The 26,681-nt window shown below is 39.8% G+C and overlaps 1 protein-coding gene across 2 annotated transcripts in view; it reads right to left on the bottom strand.

Moving 5' to 3' along the window:
- The window catches only part of LOC5580311 (zinc finger protein 704), a 253,180-nt gene that overhangs the window by 13,874 nt on the left and 212,625 nt on the right, over positions 1–26,681 (bottom strand). For both annotated transcript variants that reach the window (XM_021853458.1, XM_021853457.1), the window contains 2 exons: positions 4,961–5,058; positions 4,325–4,889 (listed from right to left, as the gene is read on the bottom strand). In XM_021853458.1, the coding sequence (XP_021709150.1) occupies positions 4,325–4,889; positions 4,961–5,058 (663 nt within the window). The remainder of the gene's footprint in view (positions 1–4,324; positions 4,890–4,960; positions 5,059–26,681) is intronic.

Raw genomic sequence — 26,681 nt, forward strand, 5'->3', positions numbered from 1 at the left:
TACCTCAGATATTTTTTGACGAGGATAAGTATCCCGACAATGTTTTACCCTCTGAAAGTTTCAAAATATTCTGTCAGGGAAAATTGGGTTTCTGACTTATATACAGTGAAACCTCCATGAGTCGATATCTGAAAGGACCATCGACTCATGGAAATATCGAGTAGTGGAAACAAATCCCTTGGAAAGCTGTTTGAGGGGACCATCATAGTAACCATGAACTTTTATGTTTAGTGTGGTTCCATGAGTCGATATCGAGTCATGGAACATCGACTCATGGAGGTTCAACTGTAGTTGTTTTCCATACAAAATTCATGAAGACTCTATTTTGCAGCTAAAACTGTCACATACAAAATTTAATGGATAAATTTTCACCAATCTTAGCTCAAATGCTGAACTTTTATGTAAAAATATATCCAAGGTTAATCATTTAAAATTTCAATAACGATCGAGATTTTGACATCGTTTGTATAAGACTCATAAAAACTGGGATCTGTCATCCACCATAACGTCGAAAATATCACAAGGATCGATTGGTTGCAATCAACTAGTTACTAATCGAACAAATTTTCAGCGCGATTGGTTGTTTTGTTCTCTAAATTTGTACTCTCAAAAATATGGTGTAAATAAAGCAAAAAGTTTGAACATTTCTAGGCTTTGATACAAGTTTCATACATGGTCGCGGAGCATCTGCCAAGGTTTTGCGGAGCACGATCTGAAAACCGCTGGAGTAGCCTAAGAACCTATTCAAAATATATTGCTGATAACTCGGTTTAATTTGGTAGTTTAGACGGATCTACCTTAATGTGCGGACCCATAATTGTATCTGGAACTGATTTGGAGGTATGTTACAGATAGGGCTGTTAAATGTCATGAATATCACGTGAATTTGACGATTGAATATCATCCTTCCCCGTGGTAAAAGTCATTGGAAACTGTTTTTCTCGATGACCTTTTTCGAATTACTATCGGTTGGCAATATTTGCTGATGCTATAATTTGCATGGGAAAGTACCATAGGCATTTATTTTTTCAAAAATTTTGACATTTAACAGCATTCAACTTACATACCATATTCTTAAACTGAAAATCGACTCCATTTCAATTATAGTTGAAAAACAGCTACTATCTTCGGGACAGCCATGTACACATTCAAGACTGGTAGTAGATCTCATTTTTGAAGTTTAGTCTCTATTTTAATGCAAGTCTCTATTCTTAACGATAGGTCTTGAAAGTCTCTGTTTTAGGCAAAACTGTTATCAAAGTCCCTTTCTTTGTTTATCCTGCTTGCAATGAATCTTGCTTCAAGAGGTTCCAGAGATACCTTCAGAGACTATTACGCGATTTTTTCACAGGTTCTTCAGGAACTTCTTTTCAGATTCCTTGAGGAAAAATATAAGGAATTCTTCTGGTGATCTATAAAACGATCTCTTTTGGTATACTTCTGGAATTTCCTTCAGAAATGTCTCTATTGATTCCACCACCAAATCTCCCAAAAAAATTTCCAGCGTTGTTTAAAGGGATGGTTAGAGGATATTTTTCGTAATTTGCTCCAGGAATACCATGAGCACTTCAACACTTTACTTGACTATTCAAATTTCCTAAGTTGTAATCACTACTGGGACAATTTGACTTGCTGTTTTTTCCTAACAAATAATATGATCCCATTAGTGCAGCTGAAAGAGCATTTGAAGATATGTTGAAACCTAGACTCAACTCAATTTTGACGAAAATGCAGATAGGACTCATTTGCGATAAACGGCAGTATAGTAGGTCAAAAACTTTAATCTCATCAAGACGCCTATGTTGGGTGCATGAATTTTCTTAATCTATAGTGTCATTGAAGGCTCTAAATGCGGGAAATGCAGCGGGAAATAGAACATTTTTCTGCAGTGATTTTGGGTTGCCCTTAGCAACGGGTGTTTTGCTATTTTCAAGACTTTTAACCTACAGCAGCGATGGGCGTGAGTTTCACTGGCATCGCTGAATGTGCTTTGTTTTGTTTGGCTAGAGTGCATTTTAAGATTTCTCCCAACCCTGGTTGTAACTATAGAAGATATTCCAAAGTTTTCTACCGCCATCTCAAGAAAAAAAAAAATCATTCTACAGTTCTTAAAGAAATTCATTTGGGGATTTTTTCAGGAAGATCTAGAAGAGTTCCTATGCCAGTTTCCCCCGTTATCCTTTCCGGAATTATATGGATTCCTTTAAGCATTAATCCACATTTCTCCTAGGAGTTGCTCCTAAAATTCTTCCTGGGATTATCCGAGGATATATAATTAAAACTCCTCCAGGAATTCGGCTTGAAATTGGACCTGGATTTTCTCGTGAAGCTCCTTCAAAAATTTCTTTAAAGATTTCTCCCACATCTCGAGGATAATTACTCCTAAAGCTCTTCCAAACAATTTTTCGTTGTTTTTATTTCAAAATCTTCATGGTTTCTTCAAATGTTCATCTGAGATTCCACGCTACAGCTAATACTACAGTAAATATCCTAGTATCCAATTCCATTCATTTAAGCAATTTACTTACGAAATCCTTCGAGACTTCCTCAAGAGTGCAATAGTTCTTTCAAGGAACTTTGTGGGAGTTCATCAAGGGTTATTTTTAAATTAAATTGATTTTCATCAGATATTACTTTGAGATTTCCTTCTGAAATATCTCCCGGATTTTTGAAAAATTTAACAAATCATTTCTGACGGTCTTACATTTAGACGGCGTTCACTTTAATTTTGAGGGCCCCCAAATCGAACACCGGGTCTCAAAAACCTTAGCTACGCCACTGGATCAATCTGTCAAAAAAATAAAATTTGCACCCCACAATTCCAGATAACAAGGAGCTGTTCTGAAAAAATCATACAAATCGACTCCGAGAAATCATTATACGGCCAGGGTGGTTCTAGAAACATAAATGTTCATAACTCAAAAACGGTTATAAAAATTATTTGTTCTACCATTCGTTTCAAGTACTGTCTGTGTATGGGTAGACTAGACTATCAATTAGCTTTTGAAGTTGTGATTATTCATTTCCTGATGTTTTGCATGTTCGACGATATCATTGGACGATATAGTTGGAAAAATCGTTTCTGGTTGCACTCTTGCATCTTTATACTTTTCAATGAAAAAAAAACCTGTGAGTTTCATACAGATTTAAGTTTGAAGGTGAACAACATATCTCCTATGTTTATTCAAATGTAATTTATATCTTATCTTATAAAGCAGTGATGCTCAGGCTCTTTTTTCTATCGCCTGTATTTCTGATCGACGATAGTTATCCGAATAGATCAGTGTGTTATTCATGATAACTTTAGGGGTAGTATAACCTCCTGACGAAAAATTGTATGAAGTTTGTCACATTAATGAGATCTGGGCAACGAGTACGGCCCGCGGGCCGCACTATGGGCACCACGGTTATAAAGCATACATCATTTTATGCGACCTATCGCTTAGTTTATTGACGATAGTAAGCATGAGCTGACGCAACGAGTGGTCACTGCTATAGCAACTTGGTTCATACGTTGAAGTTTCCGAACAAACATTAGACAAAATGTATGTTATTTCGTACACATGTCAATCCGTAAAAATTAAATATTTCCGAATAAATATATGTATATGGACCGATGCACGAGTTCACTAATTTGACATTTGAGCGGTGTCGAATTCACTGGTTTCCATGGCCACATAAATAACACGGCACCGCTAAAACGTCAAATAATGAACTCGTGCATTGGTTCATCTATCTATATAAATAAAAATGGAATGATGTTTGTATGTCACGAAATAGCTTGAGAACGGGTGATTGGACTTACATGATTCTTTCACTGTTCAATTCGTCCAGAGCTCCGACGTGTTTGTGCGAAATAAAAAAATTAAGAAAGTCTTCGAAATAGTGGGGAAAACTGGATAAAACTAATCTGACATTTTCTACACGGGACTTGCATAGCGTTTTTCAACAGCCTACTTGATGGCAAGACGAAGTTTGCCGGGACCACTAGTAGTAAATAATTAACGAGTTATCAAAGAATGCGTAGCAATGAAGAAGTGCATTTTAGTCATATGGGGCTCTGCACAAGAATGTACCCCTCCCTTTTACTCTTTCATGAAATTTGTAAACAACAAGGCCAGTAAAAGTCAAAATCCCATACAAAATCAAAACAGTGCAGAGGCCTATTGGCTCTTACGTCGTAATATCGTGAACTCAATCAAGACACTGCTTTCAATATCACGGTTACAAAAGAAAGATTTCCGACGGATAAGGCTCAATTTTGAGTCCGAAACACTGTTGCACCATAAATTCCCAACCAATTCCCGCGGGCAAAACTACTCACCGGACTAACTTGCGACCAGGTGTAGTTGTGGTGTATCAGCGGCGACGTGTTGCTGTGCGGGAGGACGGCCGCGCTTCCGCCGCCATTACTGCTGCCGCTGCTGCCATTGCTTCCCGGCGCCTGTTGGCTGATGGCATTGTTGTTGCTGCTGCTGTTGCTGTTGTTATTGTTGTTGTTCAGACTGTGCTGCTGCTGCTGCTGCTGTTGTTGCTGCTGCTGATGGTGGAGATGGAGTTGGGCGGCCTGGTGCCCTGGCAGTGGCGGTTTGATGGCGGCCCCGAGCTGTTGCTGGTGCGGCTGCATCTGCTGGCCATAGTGCTGCAGATGGGGATGCTGCTGTAGAGCGGACTGCTGCTGGGAGGACATCGAGAGCAGCCCTTGCCGGTAGGTACCAACCAGCTGCCGTTGGTACTCCGGATCCTCGTGTGGGGGTCGAGCCATGTCGCGGTGGCTCAGAGTCGGTGGCGATGGTGGATGGGGTGCACTAAGGCCACTGTCACTCTCATCCTCAATTTCGGTGAAGAAGAAATCCTCCTCGTCGCTGTCCTCGTCCGGTTTGCGGGGACTGTTGGAAGGGGAAGAGGGGAGTTAGACGTGTTCAATTGGGTCAACGTAATGCATGACATGTCCACTTACCCTAGATGTGCGTTTCGTACGTGAGCGGTGACCTCAGAACAAGATGTGTAGATGACGCCACAACCCTTCCAGGTGCATTTGTAGATTGGTTGGCTTGCCTGTAAGCAGAAGAAAAACGATTATTAGTACAACAAACCGGAAAGTGGGTCAAGCTCGTTTGAAAGTTTAATCTGTTGTATATGGTGGAATCAATCAAGTGGACACCTTTGGTTTGAACACCATGGTTCGACGGGCTACAAAGGACGCCCGGTGATGGCCACCGGAAACGGCGGTAGCGGCGGCGACCAGCGAGGACATTTCGCTGGCCATGAGCGAACGGATCATCATGGCGGCCGTTGTTGCGGCTGCCAACAAACTGGTGCTGCAACTTTGTTGGTGGTGCCAGGACCTAGTTAACTGCATTCACAACAAGTCAGGCCAGGCACAGGACCTCAATTCGGAACGCGAGCCTTGAATGAATGGAAGGGACAATCGGTTTTCAACTGCCGACCAGCACACGACACAATCGAGAGTAACACACCGAAGAGGACGACGATGACACGGAGTGGCAAGGAGAAGATTCTGACCTATTTCAGATCCACCCCAGGTTCGGACGGAACGATTCGGTGCGCGGTGGGTTACATACTTTGTGTTGACGGGCGCGCGCCAACCCGAGAAGAGCGGCAAAGCGGTCCTTGCAATGTATGTAGTAGTTGTCGTCGTCGTCGGATGGCGGTTTTTCCGCCCTTTGTCAGCCGCTCTCGGGTTTGGTCGTCAGTGTGAGTGAGTGAGTGCAAAAAAAGGGGGTTTCGTCGGTACATAAGCTCCAGCCCGTGTTTTCCTTTTGCAGTTGAGCGCTTTATGTAGTGGGAACACCACACACTCGATCGGGGGGAGGGCCCCCTCCAGGCAACATGGTCGACGACAGGTCCAGGATCAAAGATATGGAGGCGCTTACATCGGATCGGGGAGTGTAAGCGAAGTGGAGTTTGACCTGACACACATTCTAGTGGCAGTTCGGGGAACGGCAAATTGGGAGTCCGTGTGAATGTGGGGCCACACCACCGGTGGAAAGGTTGGTGAGATTTCGGGGGTTTACTAGCGAAAGCGAATGCCTGGAGTTTGCTGGAGGGTCAAATTTGGAACTGATTCAATGAAAAAAGTTGGTTTTCTTGGTAATAGTAACAGTTTGAAACTTTTTTTTAGTATATTACATTTTTTATGGTTTTCAACAATCTCATTGGATTTACACATTTTTCTAAGATTTTTAGTTCCATTAGGACAATTTGGACATTGAATTTATAGGTTACTAGGTCAGCTAGTTTAAAAATGGGTTACAAGCAATACAGTGCAGTCTCCCTCGAAATTCATAGAGATAGGGCAATATCGAATCAAAAACATATTCCTGCTTTAAATGTGGAGACACAACGAGTTAGAGAATATCTGGTAATGTAGAGTACCAATTATTATGTTTTAAATTAAAACCAATTAGTTAGTAAATTAAATCAGACATTCGCTCAAATAATATTCCGAAGATTTCTTTAAGAGCAGATTGATTTCATTGATTATTTTACAGATTTCCAAAGAAATTCATCCAAAAAATTCGTTCATGATATCTTTAAGCGAATTCAACATGGATTTTTTGAAGGATAATCCCAGAAATACTCCACACAAAGTAAATTAGAAATTTCACCATTCATTCAGAAAGTTCGAAATCCTCCTGGAAGTCATCAAGTGATTCGTTCATTGATTTTCCTATGGTTTCTTACGATAACTTAGGATTTGCTGCAAAATTGTTGTTCGTGATTTCCTTAAAGTTTCAACCAGGAATTTCTCTAAGAATACATTTAGAAGCTACTCCATAGATTATTTTTATGATTCCTTCAAGAATTCCTCCAGAAATTTCTCAAGGGTCCCCGAAGGATTTCATCCATGAGTTCTTCTAGAGATGTGCCCAGTAGTTTGTCAAGACAATTGTTCATTTGGACATTTTTGTGAAAAAACTCCGGGAGAAATTTGAAAAAGTCATCCTAACTTAATCACTGATGAATCTTCTGTAGAAAATCCTAACGAACCCCTGCAAAAAGATGGCTGAAAGAATTCCTGAACTCTTGAGCCTCTAAAGTCTTAGAGAATTTTCTAGAGAGATTGTTAAGATATTTGACGAGGCAATAATAAATCGAATACCTGAATAATATACGCCAGGACTTTCCAAAGGAATTCCTTAAAAAATTGTTGATGCGAAACCCATAGACTATTTTTCAAAGAATCCATGGAGATAAATGACTCAAGAAATGTTTGGAGTCTTAAAAAATATATAGATAAATTGCTAAGAAATTGATGAGACAATAATCAATCGAATACCTGGATAATATTTGCAGAATTTTCTGATTGAATTTCTTGAAAAACATCGCTTATGTTAAACCTCACATTAACTTTTAATGAATACATGGAGATTTTACTTGAGAAATTACTCTTCTAAAAGTGCAAGAAAAAAAAACTGGATGAAATGTTGAACACGTTTTTAAACAAACTTTGTGAAAGAACTTCATGAGAAATACCTATCCAATCGCTATTCCATTTACAGCCAGCTCTCCATAATATTGATTTAGGGAGATATCCAGAGACCATCAAGTTGGATTTGAAAACTAACGTTAACTATGGCTCTATAACAGGTACAAAATACCAAGCCATGGAGAGTTTACTGCATTTGTAGATCCCTAGCAGAATAACACCAACTGATTGTCGATTCACATATGCGTTACGAAACCAATATTCACGCAATTCCAGATAGAACTTCGATCCACGCGAAATGACTTCAACTCCCTTCGTACAAATTAGCACCAAATATTTCGAAGCCCCGTTAAATACCTAAACGAAAACATTAACTCAAGCACACCTATCAAAACATCGTCTTTTCCGCCTCTCACCCTTCGGCAAAACATTTCCTAAACAAGAATAAACGTTTTCCCGTTTTGGTAATGAGTGTCGATTCGCGAGATAAGCATGCCTATCGCCCACCCACCAAAGCTCCCCATTAGGCGAGAAAAACTTCAGCCAAAGGAAAAAAAGCGAACAAGTATCCAACACTCCACAAATGATGAAACTCGTGAAAATTGGACCGCCACTTCATTGCGGAGCATAAAAGTTTGATTATTTTCCTTCCTGGGCTGTACCAGGATGAATCTTTTCGCCGACCAGTCTGTAACTCAAGTTACAGGTCGTGCTTGAATCAGCCTTCCAGCGTGTTTATTTCTCACCAAAAACACAGCACAAAGTGCAGCAAACAAAAGAATAACAAACTTCTCCCCTTCGTTGAGTCCCCCCAAACGGCAAAAGAAATTATGGCAAGAAGGACTCTGCTGCCAAGGGGGGCGCTCTCCTCGTCCTTGCCACACAGCAAACTAGGTCAATCGATAATTCCTATGCTTCTGCTCCTAAATGGCTTGCACGTGCCGTTGCTCACCCACCGAACTCCTCCTTGCGCCCGTCGGTCGACGAAGACTACGTTGTTGTTAACTTCCCTTGAAAACATTACAACAGCACCACCACATCTGATCCCCCTTTTCAACCATATCTCCTCCTTATGCTGTACTAGTGGTTCGTGTTCTGGAGGTGGTGGCACTCCCGGTTCGTTTAACATCGACAACAGCGACACGACGAGTGTCTGTGTGTGTTTGGGTTGGCGTTTCCTGCTTAATGGGAAAAATAGTAGCTATGTAGGTACCTACATACCATACCGGAGGAAGCTTTTGCATTAGAACACGGGAACTGACAAAAAGCGGCAAAACACATGCCGGCTTCCCGGATGTTGTGCTGTGCACCGTATCCGGTAATGGCTGGTGCAGTTTACTTTGTGGCAACCATAGAGGGAAAAAGGGAAAACTTGATCAGCGCTATCAATTACTATTGGAAAGCTTCTGGGAAAACGGCTGAATAATCCATCAAAGCCTTTTGTTGTGCTTCCCGTATCAGAGACATCGGAAGGAGCGAGGGCGCCCAACTAGGCTCGATAATGGGGTTAGCTTCATTTATTATTCATAACTGCTTGGAGAATGTGGCAGAATCTTCTTCAAAATACAGGCTGAAGCTCTTAAGGTTTTCGAGCAGAATCTCCATTCGAAATTTTAGCAGAATCTCAATTTCTAGCAGAATCTCCATTTGAGATTATAGCAGCATTTTAAAATGAGAATCTAGAAGAATCTCCGTTTGAGATTATTGTAGAATCTCTGTTTGAGATTCTTGCAGAATCGCCGTTTGAGATTCTAGCAGAATCTCCACTCGAGATTCTAGCAGAATCTCCACTCGAGATTGTAGCAGAATCTCCACTCGAGATTCTAGCAGAATCTCCACTTGAAATTCTAGCAAAATCTCTACTCGAGATTCTAGCAGAATCTCCACTCGAGATTCTAGCAGAATCTTCATTTGAGCAACTAGCAAAATCTCCATTTGAGATTATACTTCTTCTTGGCGTTAACGTCCCCACTAGGACAGAGCCGGCTTCTCAGCTTAGTGTTCTTATGAGCACTTCCATAGTTATTAACTGAGCTTTCTTTACCAAAGTTGCCATTTTCGCATTCGTATATCATGTGGCAGGTACGATGATAGTCTATGCCCAGGGAAGTCAAGGAAATTTCCATTACGAAAAGATCCCGGACCGACAGGGAATCGAACCCAGAGACTTTCAGCATGGTTTTGCTTTGTAGCCGCCGACTTTAACCACTCGGCTAAGGAAGGCCCCATTTGAGATTATAGCTGCATCTTTTGAGATTCTAGTTGAATCTCCATTCGAGATTCTAGCAGAATCTCCATTCGAGATTCAAGCAGAATCTCTATTCGAGATTCTAGCAGAATCTTCATTCGAGATTCTAGCAGAATCTCCATTCGAGATTCTAGCAGAAGCTCCATTCGATATTCTAGCAGAAGCTCCATTCGATATTCTATCAGAAACTCCATTCGAGATTCTAGCAGAGTCTGTATTCGAGATTCTAGCAGAATCATCATTCAAGATTATAACAGAATCTCCATTCGAGACTCTGACAGAATCCATTTGAGATTTAAGAAAAAACTCCACACTTGCAGAATTTTCATTCGAGATTCTTGTAGCATCTCCATTTGAGATATTGGCAGAATCTCCATTCGAGATCTAGTTCGTGAAGCCATCAAAATCTCGTTTGAAATACCGTCGGAATCTCGGTTAAAATAACATCAGAATCTCGTACGAGATTCCATCAGAAACTCCTTGAAGATTACATCAGAATCTTATTCCAGATTTTATCTCATTCAAGATTGTTCTAGAATCTTGAAGAATCTGCTTTGAGATTCTGTCATAATCTGCTGTGAGATTGTTTCCGACTCTAATTTCTTCAGAACCTGCTCCGAGGTTCTAGCAGAAACGGCTTCCAAATGCTGATCAAGAATCTCGTATGAGATTCTAGCACAACCTCATACGAAATTTTAGCCGAATTTCGATTGAAAATTCTAGATTCCAGAAGAATATCGATTAAGATTCTAGCAGAATCTCTATTTAGATTGTAGCAAAATCTCTATTGAGATTCTAGCAAAATCTCTATTGAGATTCTAGCAGAATCTCTATTGAGTTACCAGCAGAATCTGTAACCACTAAGTAACCGCAGCGCCACCACCAGTGCAGCGGCGGGTTTTGAAATCAAATAGTAAAAAAAAAACTGCCGATATTGAGAACTCCCGTAGATTGGGTTCAGACGGAACTATTTTTTTGAAGGTTTAAGTCTTCGCTATAATTGAAGTCGCACAAAACAGAGTTTTGTTGCGCAACATCGGATGATATTCTCCACCCAATCAGAGCAGAACACGTAAGGACCAACTTCGGGTCCCGATTTTGATATGCAAATATTTGCCAGCTCATAGTGATGACCTGATATAGGCTTGGATTATTTCTGTAAGATCCGTGCGAGAGATAAGATCGTAATTGAGTGCCAAGCAGCAAGAAGTTGAATTCAATACCACAAAAGCCAACCAAGTGTGCCTATAGTATAGTGGGTAATAATTTGCCAATCAAGTGAATCTAGTTTAGAAATTATTCAAAAATAATTCTTCTAGTTTTAGTAGCCGAATTTCTGAAGAGAAAAGTTTTAAACCGCATGAAGCTGTGCTTTATATTGCAAAAGTGAGCCCAGCAGATTAAACCGTTATTGTGAATTAAACGAAACTTACCAATTCCTTACCTTAGTTTTAGGCCTTTGCCACTAGTGATACATAGCGCACCCAATATAGAATTGTGATTATAGCCTGTGAGCTATTACCGAAGGTAAATTTTGTTACTTTAGTTGTATTAAATGCATCCACCTAAAAGTGTCGTGTTGTCGCCTGAAGAACCTTCAGGCGAAGGTTTTTTTTTGTGATACTAGGTTTCGTCGGATTGGTGATCGATTCCACCACGCCCATACCGGCGTACGCCACGTGTCCGCTTTGAGTAGCTCCTTGGGACCCCAAGTCGCAGCTAGGCGCACGTGTAGCATCTGGCAACCACCCATCGGAGTTGAGCGACTGTTGCAACAACGACCAAACCACGATACATATTGAGGTGACACACAAGCTGTAACTCCAGGTTAGACTAGTCTGTAAAAAAAACGTGCACGTTTAGGGCCATGATAGGGATGTATAGAGAATATATGAACCCTACGAATTTTGTACTCAAAGTTAGACCCTAAACAATCGTCGGATTACGCAGAGAAGATTCCAGCTGTTATCAGATTTATTCGGTTCGATTTCCGTGTAGTTTGGGTTTTAGCCATTATATAGTAGTCTTTACCTGACCTGCCCTGAGAGGACTAGCCGGGTACGGTGATTGAACACGCTCTTCCGCAGTACGAGCTCTCGTACTGGCGCTTAAGCGGGAGAGTTTTCGAAAGGGTAGTTCATTGAAGAACTTGCCGATTTTGCGGACATAGTTCGAAACATTTGGCAGTAAAACATCTACGTTTGATGGATTCACTCGCTGGTTTGCATTATTTCCGCCCTGCTGTCTACTAACTGTTACATTTGGCGCCCAACAACTGGATTGAAAACTTGATTTATTTTTATTTATTATTTGCAATTATAGTTTAGATTAATATATAGTTTTTTTTTTGCTCTCAAATTAAGGATGTGTTTTTGAATTCGTTTTTTTTTTCCGAATTTCATTTATTTTCTCTCATACAGAGAAGTTATTTCGATTTGTTGTTTAATTTATATTATTATTATTATTATTATTATTATTATTATTATTATTATTATTATTACTATTTCTTTTATCCCTTTTAGTTACATAAGGCACTCTGAATTTCTTTATCTTTTTTCTAACATTTTTCCTTTCTTATTCCGAGTATTAAATAACATTGAATTACATTTTGGCGTTTTCTGAACAAATTTACAATATGTATGATTACCGCGCGGACGATTTAGAGGATGATGAGGTGGTTTATGAATTGGAATTAAGAGGTCAAACTGTGCACCAAGGGGCACCTTTTGGACAACTTCGGCGAGATTTGCGTCATTGGTTGAAACACGACAGGGCCAACACACCTATGTATGTTACAAGTTTGACCATTGAAGAAGAATTTCCAACAATTTCAAACAAAATTTCTGAAATCAAGAAATCTCTTTTAATCCAACCAACCACAAAATCTCGTTCAAGGTTGATTCACCTTAAAAATCGTATTCTCCGAGCTACAGCAATAAATCTGGTCGCTAAATCGAAACTAGTGACTGACGTAGAAATGCTTCTTAATCAGTTTTTCACCATTAATACGCAAACAGACTCAGCGTCAGTCCCTGAGCAAGTTATTAGCCAATCAACAACGAATAATGAAGTTAGTAACAGAGATTTTGCAGCTCAGGGTATGGAATCCGGTACAGTTGACAAAGGAACTTCATTTCGAAATCAAAGCAATCAAATAAATTCGCAGGAGGCAAATGCCACAGCAAATCTCCTTAACTTGGATAACGCAGCTGCAGAAAGAGCTGGCCATGAATATACAGGGATTAGCACTGAATATGCTCACCCTTCGAGCAATCGTAAACAAACTAACGTTATTCAGACGAATACGGTGTTTGATGCGGTTCAAGAACTCCCAATTCAACAATTAACAAATATGAACTATCAGACTCTCAACGTTGATGATCAATCTACTACAATCAACCCTACGTTAAGAGCAATAAACAGGCCATCAATTGGATTCTTTTTTCAAGGTCAATCCATCAAATTTCCCACTTTCCCGAACTCGAATAACAGAAACCAAATGTTTGCTAACATTGCACGAATTCCTGAGTTTGAGTTTCCGGTACCAATGACTTTTGATAACCAGATATCGGCTGAATCAGGAATTAATCCTAATAATAGAGTACAACCCACGGAACAAAATCCAAGCACTCCAAATCGCGAACCAATTAGTACTCCGCTAAATATGAATTCATTCCGTCGCGCATTGGATGAAATTCAATTTTCGAATACTTCGCCCGCTCCTCCAAACTTACATCAGGAGCGAAATAATCATGGATCTACGCAACAAGATAGTATGACTAGCGAAATCAAGAATCTTGTCCACACTTTAATAAGACAGTCCATTCGAGAATATTTCGATGAGATTGATCTAATGCCAACTCCAACACTTCCACCACGACAGTCTACAAATCGTAATGCTCCTAGAACTTCGGAAGTTTTCAATAACGCTCCTTCAAGTAGTGTTCCCATTAACAGGCAACTTCCACAATTGAATAACAATTTTCCAAACATACCTAACGTTCCCCAAGTACCGTCATTAAATCAAATGCAAAACCATCAGTTCAATGCGGGATTGAGAACTAAAATTGAAAAATGGCAGGTGTTTTTCAGTGGAGATTCGCGATCATTGTCAGTCTCCGATTTTGTAAGGCAAATCACAATTTTGGCCAACGCGAATCGAGTATCGAAAGAAGAATTGCTCCAGCAATCATACCTGTTTTTCACAGGAGAAGCAAGGAAATGGTATTTTACGTACTATGAGAAATTTCAAACATGGGATCATTTGGTTTACTACTTGAATTTGAATTTCGAGAATCCAAATAAAGACAAATCAATCGAAGATATGATAAGAGAGCGTAAACAACGAGGTAATGAACGTTTCAGCTCATATTTGGCAGATATGGAAAGATTATTCCAAAGTTTGTCTTACAGACTCGATGATCACCAAAAATTGAAATATGTGTTTGAAAACATGAAAATGTCATATAAAAGACGGTTAGCTTTAACACCAGTTTATTCATTAAGCCAACTAACGGAATTCTGCTACAGTTTCGATAGTTTGGAGCCCAGTCTTTTTGTTCCAAGTGTACAAAGGGTTCATCCAGTAAACCAAATAGAAAACTTGGAACAAGATGAATTCGATAGTGCATCAGATGATGAAATTAATGCAGTCTTCAAAGCCAGGAAATTTAAGACATCAAATGTCAAAAATAAGGAAGATGTAAGGAACTCACCTAAAAATCCACAGGGCGACAAAGATGCACATATATGCTGGAACTGTAGAGAGGGTGGTCACTGGTACACGAACTGTCCAAAATCTCGATCGGTGTTCTGCTACGTTTGCGGTGAGCCCTCGTACACCGTGAAAACTTGTCCAAAAAAACACCTTATGCGATCAGACTCTCCAAAAAACTAGATTCTGGGACGGCCCAGACTTGCTTGCAGTCGTCCCATCGTGACTACAATTATTTCAATCGAATCCTTCAAGTTAACACATGTCCGATGAAATGTCCCCACGCAACCGTAGAAATTCTCGGAGAGAAGGTCACAGGATTACTCGACTCCGGAGCGAGCGTTTCAGTTATAGGTGTTTTAGATCTTCTCAATCGCCTCAACCTGAAAATAGTGAAGACTCCGAGTCAAATGCGGGTTCAAACAGCCAATGGCGCACCTCTTACCTGTCTCGGTTTCGCGTATATTCCATTTACGTTTAACAATCAAACCAAAGTAATCCCAACCGCGGTAATACCAGAAATTTCCAAAAGCCTTATTTTGGGAACCGATTTCTGGCGGGCGTTCGAAATACAATTATCGGTCGCAGGAAAACCAACGTTCAATAGAGACGTCTTCGAGAATGTCGCCGGTGACAACTCGCTCTTCCACGTCGTCGAGTACGGAGAAGAAAATGTATGCTGCATCTTGCAAATAGATTCAGATTTCCGCGGACCAGAAGACGTAACGGTCATAGACAGTAGCTTAGATATTCCTTCGATTGAAATCCCCAATAATGAGCTGACACATTCAGACGAGATTGCGACAGAACATGTGCTAACCGAACCTGAAAAGTCAAAATTATTTAATGTGGTTAAAACCTTTCCGAGGACGCAAAACGGTAAAATCGGACGAACACATTTGATGCAACATAAAATAGTGCTCAACCAGAACATCAACGATATCAAGCATAAGAAAGTACCGATCTATCCCATTTCCCCAAAAGTCGAAGCTGAAGTTGACAAAGAAATTGATAGGCTGAAAAGCCTAGATTTAATTGAAGAATGTGACAGTGATTTCATTAATCCACTTTTACCAGTAAAGAAAGGTGAGAACAAATGGCGCTTGTGTTTAGATGCCAGAAGGCTCAATTCACTAACAAAACGAGATGAATATCCATTCCCTAATATGTCTCAAATTTTGTTTCGAATTCAGAAATCCAAATATTTTACCACAATAGATTTGAAGGATGCATATCATCAGGTCCTATTACATCCAGATTCTCGAAATCTTACCGCATTCAGGACAGCCAAAGGACTATACCGCTACAAAACCATGCCTTTTGGCTTGTTGAATAGCGGAGCTACTCTCTCACGCTTAATGACAAGGGTAATTGGATACGATTTGAGTCCTAAAGTTTGGGTGTACCTTGATGATATAATCATTACTAGTGATACCTTAGAGGAACACTTAAAGCTATTAGAAATTGTTGCTGAAAGGCTTCGCAATGCAAATCTTACTATAAGCATTGAAAAATCGAGATTTTGCCAAAAATCAGTGAGATATTTAGGATTTGTTCTCAGTGAAAATGGAATTTCGGTAGATGCTGCGAAAATCCAACCAATTCTGGATTACCCCGTTCCCAAATGCGCAAAAGACATACGCAGGCTTCTCGGTTTAGCCGGTTTTTATCACCGATTTATAGAAAACTACAGTGCAATAGTCACTCCAATTTCAGATTTACTGAAAAAATCCAAAGGTAAATTTAGGTGGACAGAACAAGCGGACGCGTCACTGCTAGCTCTGAAATCAGTTTTAACTTCCCCACCCATACTAGCCAACCCCGACTTCAAAGAACCATTCACGATTGAGACTGACAGTTCCGATATTGCCGTAGGAGCAGTGTTAACACAAAACCTAGATGGCCACAGACGCTGTATAGCGTACTTTTCCAAGAAATTGTCCTCAACTCAAAAAAAGTACGCAGCTACAGAACGGGAATGTCTGGGTGTGCTCATGGCCATTGATCATTTTAGGCCATTTATAGAAGGCACTCGATTTACAATAATGACAGATGCTATGAGTCTCACATTTTTGAAAACCATGTCTACCAACAGTAGATCGCCAAGGATAGCTCGTTGGGCGATGAAAATTCAGGATATGGACATAGATTTCATCTACAAGAAAGGCAAGGACAATATTACGGCTGATGCCTTATCAAGATCCCTAAACCACATTAAGGTAGACTTTTCAGATGTTCCTTACGAAGAACTGCGAGACTCTATCAAAAAACATCCAGAAAAATTTAAGGATTTCAAATTAGTTGATGGCAAAAATTATAAATTTGTAACAAATGCTGCAAAGCATGATGACGCATCTTTTCGATGGAAATACATTCCTACAATTGCTGAAAGGCCCGCAATTATCCGCGAAACACATGCCAGGGCACACTTAGGTTTTGAAAAAACATTGAGTGTAATACAGCAAAAATACTTTTGGTCACGTATGAGCGCCGACATTCTAAGACACTGTAGGAATTGTATCACTTGTAAACGTTCTAAAGTCGATAACATTAATCCAAACCCTCCCTGTGGACGGGAGAAAGTTTGCCATCGTCCATGGGAGATGATCTCAATTGACTTTTTAGGCCCTTATCCCAGATCAAAATCAGGCAATACATACGCTCTGGTGATTACAGACTATTTTTCTAAATTCACCTTAATCCAGGTCATGCGTAAAGCTACAACGGCAGCTGTTATACAGTTTTTGGAAAATAACGTCTTTTTATTGTTTGGAGTTCCCAGCATCCTCATTTCGGACAATGGGCCACAATTTGTGGCACGGGCGTTTAAGAGCTTTTTGGAAAGGTACAATGTTGAACACTGGCATTTAGCATCATACCGACCAAATCCCAACCCTACAGAAAGGGTGAACAGAGTTATTGTGGCTGCAATAAGGAGCTCGTTGGAAGGGAAAACTCAGAAGGATTGGGATCAAGGAATCCAATTCATTGCGTCAGCAATACGTAACAGTGTGCATGACTCAACCGGTTATTCCCCATATTTTATAAACTTTGGCCGTAATATTATAAGCTCAGGGAAAGAATACGAGCATTTAAGAGATACAGATGGCGATATCTGTATATCTCAAAAACATTTACCAAAAGATATGAAACATCTATTCGAAGCGGTTCGCGTTAACTTGCAGCGAGCATACAAACGATATTCTGCAAATTACAACCTTCGATCAACACGAAATGTTTCTTTTAAAGAAGGAGAAATCGTTTTGAAGAAAAACTTCTTCTTATCAGATAAATCGGCAAATTTTAATGCCAAATTAGCACCTAAGTATAGCGAAGCGATGATCAAAAGACAGATGGGCTCAAATACTTATGAACTATGGGACAAAGATATGAAGAAGAGACTGGGAGTTTTTCATTCTTCTGTCTTGAAGAAAATACAGTGATATTTTCTCACTCAATGTGATAAGCGTATAAAAACAAGCTATGTCCGCTGAAGAAACTAGTAAGCCAACCACTTGAAAAAAAACACCTCCTCGTTTCGGATTGAGTAGAAGGGAATTAAATTGATAAAACATACCTCCTCATCCAAACTGAGTTGCAGGGACATCCATACACCGTTGTGTAACCAGCTATGACGATCTAGGTTCATTCCAAAATCAAGACAATAGCCTACGATCTACGACAAAATGAAAATAAAAACACTTCGATCCTCCATGCAAGGCTTCGATAGGCATAACTCACAATAGCACAGCTAAAAATAGCTTCATAACACAAGCTGCATATAAACAATACCAAAATAGAACATCACAAAAACATTCCCGCAGACATCATACGTAGTCGTTTGCGTGTGTTCTTCCACAAATGGACGAAACAATAATTTCAAATTAAACATAGCTATACGACGCAATCAAAACTTATAGGTATAGGTAACTTTCACTTTCGTCGTTTTTTTTCTATCTTTTTCGAATTCACTCATTATGTATAATCTTTTTCGATTGTGGTGGATTAAAACAATATTACCACAGTTGATGTCTTCACCTTCCACAAAATGGCCATCAATCTCACATCTTTTAAAATAGCCCGGAACATGGAACGTTAAATAAAACTTCTGTTAATATTCATTTTCATCCCACCTTAATTCAGGATTTTGATTATTTGCACTAAAATTAAAATGTTCACTTAAGATCTGCTTTTTTTTCTTAAGCAGTTCCTTGACAATTTTCACTTTTCAGTTTCACTTTAACGCGCGAACTTTCATCGTGGTAAAGATCCCGTGTTGAACTGAGTTTTCGAGTACATGCGTAGGTATAATAGATTGATGTGTCGTGATCAAACACAATATTGGAGCACTGTAGTTCAATAGTTAATTGTTCAAAAGTATATATAGGGGATATTGAATGCATGGGGTCGAGTGTATGAGAAATTCGAATCAGTTATGTTGTCGAGTGCGAGAGTATCGGTCGTCATCGGTCGTCGCGAGTGCGTGAAAATAGTTTAAGTTGAAGAGTTCAAGCTGTGACTTAGTAACTCGTTTGCCGATCATTATCGGAAGATTACCGCTACCGTTAATATACAGAATGATATATCATCGCATGAGTACTCATGATTTCATGGGGTTTTTCTACCGCTACCGACATAGATGGAAATGGAAAATTTCACCCACTCCAGATGTTTCTGGGAATGCATTAATATAGGGTGAGTGGAATATTGGAAATAACCAAATTGAATGAATGTGACAACATAAAGTGTGTGATAGAACTACGGTGAACTGTAATGTTTCTCCAATGCGCAATAGCCCGGTTTCCTGAAAATTATCATTTGATTTTATCATCATCTTATGTCAGCCATTTTGTTATTTCCTTCTTACTACTGTTTTTCTTCTATTACTCTTTCTTTATTTACTCGAGTGTCTAATGTAACATTTTTTTTTATTAGTATAAATATCGCTAAAGTCAAATCTATATAAATAAAATAAATAAACAAATATGCATATACAAATTAAAAACCTTTTGAAAAGTTTGTAACGAAAATTTCAATTCACGGTGTAAATTAAAATTTTCTTTCCCGAGGTTGGGAGTAAATGTAACCACTAAGTAACCGCAGCGCCACCACCAGTGCAGCGGCGGGTTTTGAAATCAAATAGTAAAAAAAAAACTGCCGATATTGAGAACTCCCGTAGATTGGGTTCAGACGGAACTATTTTTTTGAAGGTTTAAGTCTTCGCTATAATTGAAGTCGCACAAAACAGAGTTTTGTTGCGCAACATCGGATGATATTCTCCACCCAATCAGAGCAGAACACGTAAGGACCAACTTCGGGTCCCGATTTTGATATGCAAATATTTGCCAGCTCATAGTGATGACCTGATATAGGCTTGGATTATTTCTGTAAGATCCGTGCGAGAGATAAGATCGTAATTGAGTGCCAAGCAGCAAGAAGTTGAATTCAATACCACAAAAGCCAACCAAGTGTGCCTATAGTATAGTGGGTAATAATTTGCCAATCAAGTGAATCTAGTTTAGAAATTATTCAAAAATAATTCTTCTAGTTTTAGTAGCCGAATTTCTGAAGAGAAAAGTTTTAAACCGCATGAAGCTGTGCTTTATATTGCAAAAGTGAGCCCAGCAGATTAAACCGTTATTGTGAATTAAACGAAACTTACCAATTCCTTACCTTAGTTTTAGGCCTTTGCCACTAGTGATACATAGCGCACCCAATATAGAATTGTGATTATAGCCTGTGAGCTATTACCGAAGGTAAATTTTGTTACTTTAGTTGTATTAAATGCATCCACCTAAAAGTGTCGTGTTGTCGCCTGAAGAACCTTCAGGCGAAGGTTTTTTTTTGTGATACTAGGTTTCGTCGGATTGGTGATCGATTCCACCACGCCCATACCGGCGTACGCCACGTGTCCGCTTTGAGTAGCTCCTTGGGACCCCAAGTCGCAGCTAGGCGCACGTGTAGCATCTGGCAACCACCCATCGGAGTTGAGCGACTGTTGCAACAACGACCAAACCACGATACATATTGAGGTGACACACAAGCTGTAACTCCAGGTTAGACTAGTCTGTAAAAAAAACGTGCACGTTTAGGGCCATGATAGGGATGTATAGAGAATATATGAACCCTACGAATTTTGTACTCAAAGTTAGACCCTAAACAATCGTCGGATTACGCAGAGAAGATTCCAGCTGTTACTTTGGTTGAGATTCCAGCAGAATTGAGATTCTGGCAGAATCTTGGTTGAGATTCTATTAGAGCCTCGTTCGAATTTATAGAGGAATCATTTTAGATTTTTTTGCAGAATTTTGATGAAGATTGCGTTATAATGTACGATTTACTCATTTTATCGCATTCTCATGTGGCCTGCCAGAGCAAGTATATTTTGGCGAATTGGTCAATTGTTTTCTTCCTTATGTCTTTTGGAACATCAAACCGTGATTTGGCAACGTAGAACTCCAGCCCCGGTATCTGCTATGCGTCTGCCTTTGAAGTAGGTTTCGTCATCCATAACCACACATTTCGGTTTCGTTAACCACTCACGATAAAGCTTCCTTGCGCGGATTTGGCCACCGTATTTTGTTGGTCACGCCGGTTCAGTGCCTTCCGGGCTTTGAATACACGAAGCCCAGCTCGTTTCATGGTTTGCTGAACGGAACAGGTGGAACACTTGGCCATCAGAGCCGCTTCACGAAACGAAAGGTTCGGATCACGCTTTAAATAATCCAAAACCTCCCGGGCCTTCACAGGGTCAGCTGTCTTCGATTCTCTTTCACTCCCAGCCCGTCGCTCGGTCTACTGGGACTCATTAAAAGATTTTAACACCCGAGAGACAGTTGTATGGGTTTCATGACGACGCGCGAAATTCTCCGGCGATTTTCTTCTTGTTCCGATGCCATCTCGTTTTAGAATTAAACGACAAAGTCTCTCGGTTACTTACTTTTGTCTTTGAACAACCCTCTGAAACTCTATGTAAAATGACTGCAATGTAATAATTTTCTTACAGGCAAAATTTCAAGTTATTTGTAGTTCGTCATCCAAATTTCTGCTAATTTGGACGACCAGAAGCTGAGATACAGCACCCTTAACTTGAGCATTTTGTATGGAAAAACAGCATTTGGTTACTAACTTATGTCACTGACTGTATGTTGTGAGATAAATTTCCAAGAGCATTCCTGGAAGTAATTCCAAGTAATGAGAAGTTTTTGGAACATCCATAGAGAATTATTAAAAGATTCTTGAAGAAGACCAGTCGCGTCGAGTTATACAAAGCACGAGTGTAGTGGTACTAACGATTTCTGAACGTACGATAACTCTTGGTATAATCTATCAAACAATCGCCTCTTGACGATTTTAAGAACATTTCCTGTAGAACTCTCAGAGTGTCAAGAAGTTCTTCTTCAGATTCATAATTACTGTAGAAATTCCTGGAAGTAGTTCTTAGTTAATCCTTGAAAAACGATTTCATCAAATTCCCACTTATATTTTCTGGTCTCTATTTAAAGGCTAAGTAGCTAGTCGTTCGGTTTAGCAGCCATGATGGAATTGTAGCTCCCAATTTCAAAGTAATAAATGTTAGTACTCATAGTTCATATCGATTCGAACAAGTATCACTAAATGTACATTGTACTTGTCAGCTAGGTATGTGAATGCAAAACCTACTGATTCTCAATAATTCGAAACCGTGAGATGAATGAGCAGCAATCATGATGCATACTTATTTCAATCAAGGCCTACTTCGCCTCAATGCAAGTCTCTAAGAAGGTGTCTAAAGTCTCTGTTTTAATCGAAATGGTTCCTAAAGTTTTTTTTTCCTTATTCTACTTGTACTGAATCCTGATGCAATATTGTTGGTTCAACAGGCTGTTAAAGAATTTTGTCTCAGACTCCCCGAGGAAAAGCTTTAGAAATTATCATAGTGATTTTATTAAGAATAATTTCAGGATCTCTGAGAGGAGGCTTTCCTGAAATTCTTCTAGAGATTGGTCTGTCAATTTTCTACATTTTTTTCCCAGTGGTTTTTCAAAGCATGCTTAGAAGAATTTCTCCAGAATTTGCTCCAGAAAACACACGAGAACCAAAGCTACTGCCTCCAGTAATTTCCCCAGGTAATATTTTTTTTTCAAGACTTTCCTAGCATTTACTCCAGATAATTTTGCACTAATCCTTCAACCGAATTCTCCAGTTGTTACTGTAGGAGATCTTCAAAGATTTCCACATAATTTCTCTCAAGCAATTCCACAAATGTTTATTTAAGAGTTTTTGAATAAATAACTTAAGGGGTTGTTTAAGAAACACTGCGGGAATTCCTCCGCCTGTTCAAGCGGATTTCTTCAAGAATTCATCCACGTTTCCTCCCAGGATCCCAGGGGTTCCTTGAAGGGTTCTTAGAACAAATCATTTTTTTTCTAGAAATTATTTTAGCATTCAATGTAAATATTACCGCTGCAGATTTTCCAAATATGTATTCAAATGTTTCTCAAAACATTCCCATACAATCTTCAAAAGTCTATTTAAGTTTTTACACCAGTTAATACTACAGTATTTTCAAAATAATTGCTCCAATCATTCCTGAACAACATTCTTTCGAGATGCTGTTCAATGTTTTTCGAGAAATTCCTTTACAAAATCCTGCGAAATATTATCTTGGCAAATTATCTATTGAATCTTCTAAAACTTCCTCGAAAGTCCAAGAGTTCTTTCAGAGGTCCTTGTTCATGAAGGATAACTTTAAAGCATACATAGGTTTTATCAGTGGTTACTTTAGGATTTTTTTTTGAAAATACCTCACGGATTTATCTACCAGAAAAAAATCTTGGCCTTTCCTTTGAGACATTCCTAGAAGAATTCACAAAAAAAAAACTTCCAAGACTTACTTTAGAAAATCTCATAAAATTAGTGCAGAAATTTTTGTAGAATATAAATCCTGAAAGACAATTTTAAAGGGAATCCCTAGAAATTCATGGAGGCATTTCAGGAGAAATTATTATTAGTATTTTTGGACGTTGTTTTAACCAGGCAACTTGGTGGATGTCCCAGAGAAGTCTATGGATGAATCACTGGATCTTGGAGGAATGAGAACTCTCTTAAAAAATTTCTCACATAATGTTTTGGAGGAATTTTTATGATTTCCAAAATAATCTTTGGAGAAATTCCATTTTTCCTTGGTAAAATCCAGACTGATTTATTGAGATATCCTTAACAAAATTCTTGGACAATTCCCTAGGAATTCACTAGGAATATTCGTGGAGATATTCTTTGGGAAATAATATCTAAATGTACACCTTTAGAAAATTCCGAAGTAATATCTGAACATACCTGAAACAATTTCTGATGAAATTCCTATAGCAAATCATGAAAAAAACATACGAGAAAAAATACTTGTCGTAATTTCACAAGGAATTCTCAAAAAAAGTCTTAGATATTAGAGATATATTTGCTCTGACGGCATAAAGAATGTTTGGCTCCTATTAGGTTTTGTATTCTTACTTCCTGTTTGGTCTCTTTTCGGCCTCTTTTGGATTCCATTTTTTTTTCTAAGGTACTCAGTTGCTATCAGCATTATTAAGACAGAAAGCTATCTTAGTCTTGTGGTAACGACTGGTATCTTAAGCGTTTGAGGCCCTTAAATATAGTAACTTTCAATTTCAAGTTTAGGGATCCATAGGGGTAAAAATTTTCACAAAATATTTGCCAACGTTTGTCCTACCCATGGTTTAAAACGTGGACGTGCCTCTATGCTATGAAACAAAAAACCGACTGCTCGTGTTTTGAAAGCAGCTGCAAAAGCCATTAAGTCAATACCGTTAATAGAATTCATGATCCAGGCAACTAAATAACACCAATAAAATCCCTCTCTGAGTTCAACTTAAGCCCCACTAATCCTGCCCTTTTATTCCACACGATGTGACTGGATAAGCAATTAACTATCGATCGAGGGGGCTTCGATAGAGTGCCCCACTATTCGCCCTGCCCTAATATGGTGGCCCTTTCAAGTTCGCAACTTGCGTAATCCCCATGTATAAACCAAACTAAGCCCCCCTTCGTCCTAGTCGGGCCTTGCTTTGTAAAAACAATGTCAATTCCACTAAAACGGAATCGTATTCGCCATTCAGCTTCGATCTGATCCAATTGATTCAGCCGTTGGTCTTTGTTTGACGATTTACTGCCACCTTCCCGTAGCCTTCAATAACAACAAACCGACCCCTTCCTCGACATATTGCTTCCACTGATCAGCTCGGAAAACTTCCTCAATCTTAACCAGTTCCCCGTAAAACGGTTTCCCCATGCGCGTCTCATCCGTGAGGAGGAGCTCATGAGTGCGTCAAGTGGATCAACAAAGGAATCCACGCTTTTTTTTCGCATAGCCTTCTTTGATTTATTGTTCGATTTCGAGTTAGATACATATGTAGCAACGTGCAAAAAACCTCCCGAAATTTTCGCGCAATAATCATGTCCCCGTGAGTGGGGACCCGGCATGGCGGAAAATGGCGGAAAATCGATTCGCGCGAGCACTTCTTTTCCTTATGCTCCGTCCGTCGTTTCGCACATTACAGGAAGCCAGCCAAGCCACCCGGCGAAAGCCTGATGATGCTCCTGTCCTGCCGCTGGATGTGTGCCGTGCGCCAATTCTGGATGCCGAAAGTAAATAGGTTACACCAACACACACTAGCATCGCACGCCAAGCGGAAGCATAATGCCGTTACACAGTGTAATACAATTTATTTACCACCCCATCATTCGCATAGCGGGAAGCAGGTGTGGGTGGTGGGTGACCATATCCCGGTGTATCCCGAATCGCTCTCGCTCTGGCTTTAATATGTATAAGTGGGAAGCGTTCGAGTGACTCTTCTTGCTTGAGTCCTGCCCAAGCCCAGAAGTGAATTATTCCCGTTCTATTTTTTCGGGATGAATTAAATACCCCTTCGGCCTGGAACCATATGAACAACCGGGATATGATGCTGATGGTGGACCAGAAGCTGGCGGATGTGTGTCAGTGTGCGAAATCCCGTGATCCCGAAACCTACTTTGTTGTAATACGGGGTTTCGCCGAAGTGGGGCCACTCACATGGATTGTTCCAATTTTCGCTGATGGGACGCTCTTTTATCCCGATCACAGCAGGCACTGGACTGTAGTTTATGAGCAACCAGCAACCGTTTATTTGTGCGTGAGTTATGTGCATAATAGTGAAGTCCCGTGTGCGGCATCAATTTCGGCATGAATTATGCTTCCGGTTGGCAGGGCCATTCGGGAAAGTCACTGAAGAATGGGGTGTTGGTGGCCATTTTGGGGTTTGCTGGGTGGACCTTCCTCAACTTAGGCGGCTTGTACCGATGGCGGCGTGCTCGAACTGATGAAGGGCTGATGAGATCCCGCAGAAAAGTGATCAATCTTGTCGGTTTGGAGAGGTCGTGGCGTTGCTAGAATCAAATCATGCCAGATTATATGGTTTGTTGCGCTCAGTGCGGGTTTGACGAGTTTTGCGTGGTAAGGGTGATAATAATTTTGCCTGTTTCGGAATGAGGGAGGGGTTAAGGTCAAGGGACTAGCCAGCTCGGAAGTTTATTTAATTAGGATTAACGAGTTATGTACAAGGAAAAGTTTTTTGATGATTATTAGGCAGATTAAACACATCATAATCGTATAACAAGCATTAACAAAGGATATGAATCATATTTTCATTAGATACTAAGCAGAATCTCATTAGAGATTCTAGCAGAATCCCACTCGAGATTCTAGCAAAGTCTCACTCGAGATTCTAGCTGAATCTCACTCGAGGTTCCAGCAGACGCTCATTCGAGATTCTAGCAGAATCTCACTTGAGATTCTAGCAAAATCTCACTCAAGATCCTAGCAAAATCTCACTCAAGATTCTAGCGGAATCTCACTTGAGAGTCTAGCAGAATCTCATTCGAGATTCTGGCAGAATCTCACTCGAGATTCTGGCAGAATCTCACTCGAGGTTCTAGCAGAATCTCACTCGGGATTTTAGCAGAATCTCACTCGAGATTTTAGCAGAATCTTACTCGAGATTCTAGCAAAATCTCACTAGAGATTCCAGCAGAATCTCACTAAAGATTCTAGCAGAATCTCACTCGTGATTCTAGCAGAATCTAACTCTAAATTCTAGCAGAATCTGACTCGAGATTCTAGCAAAATATCATTCGAGATTCTAGCAGAATCTCATTCGAGATTCTGGCAGAATCTCACTCGAGTTTCTAGCGGAATCTCACTTGAGATTCTAGCGGAATTTCACTCAAGATTC

The sequence above is a fragment of the Aedes aegypti genome, chromosome 3 (genome assembly GCF_002204515.2).
Source record: "Aedes aegypti strain LVP_AGWG chromosome 3, AaegL5.0 Primary Assembly, whole genome shotgun sequence".
Classification (NCBI taxonomy): Eukaryota; Metazoa; Arthropoda; class Insecta; order Diptera; family Culicidae; genus Aedes; species Aedes aegypti.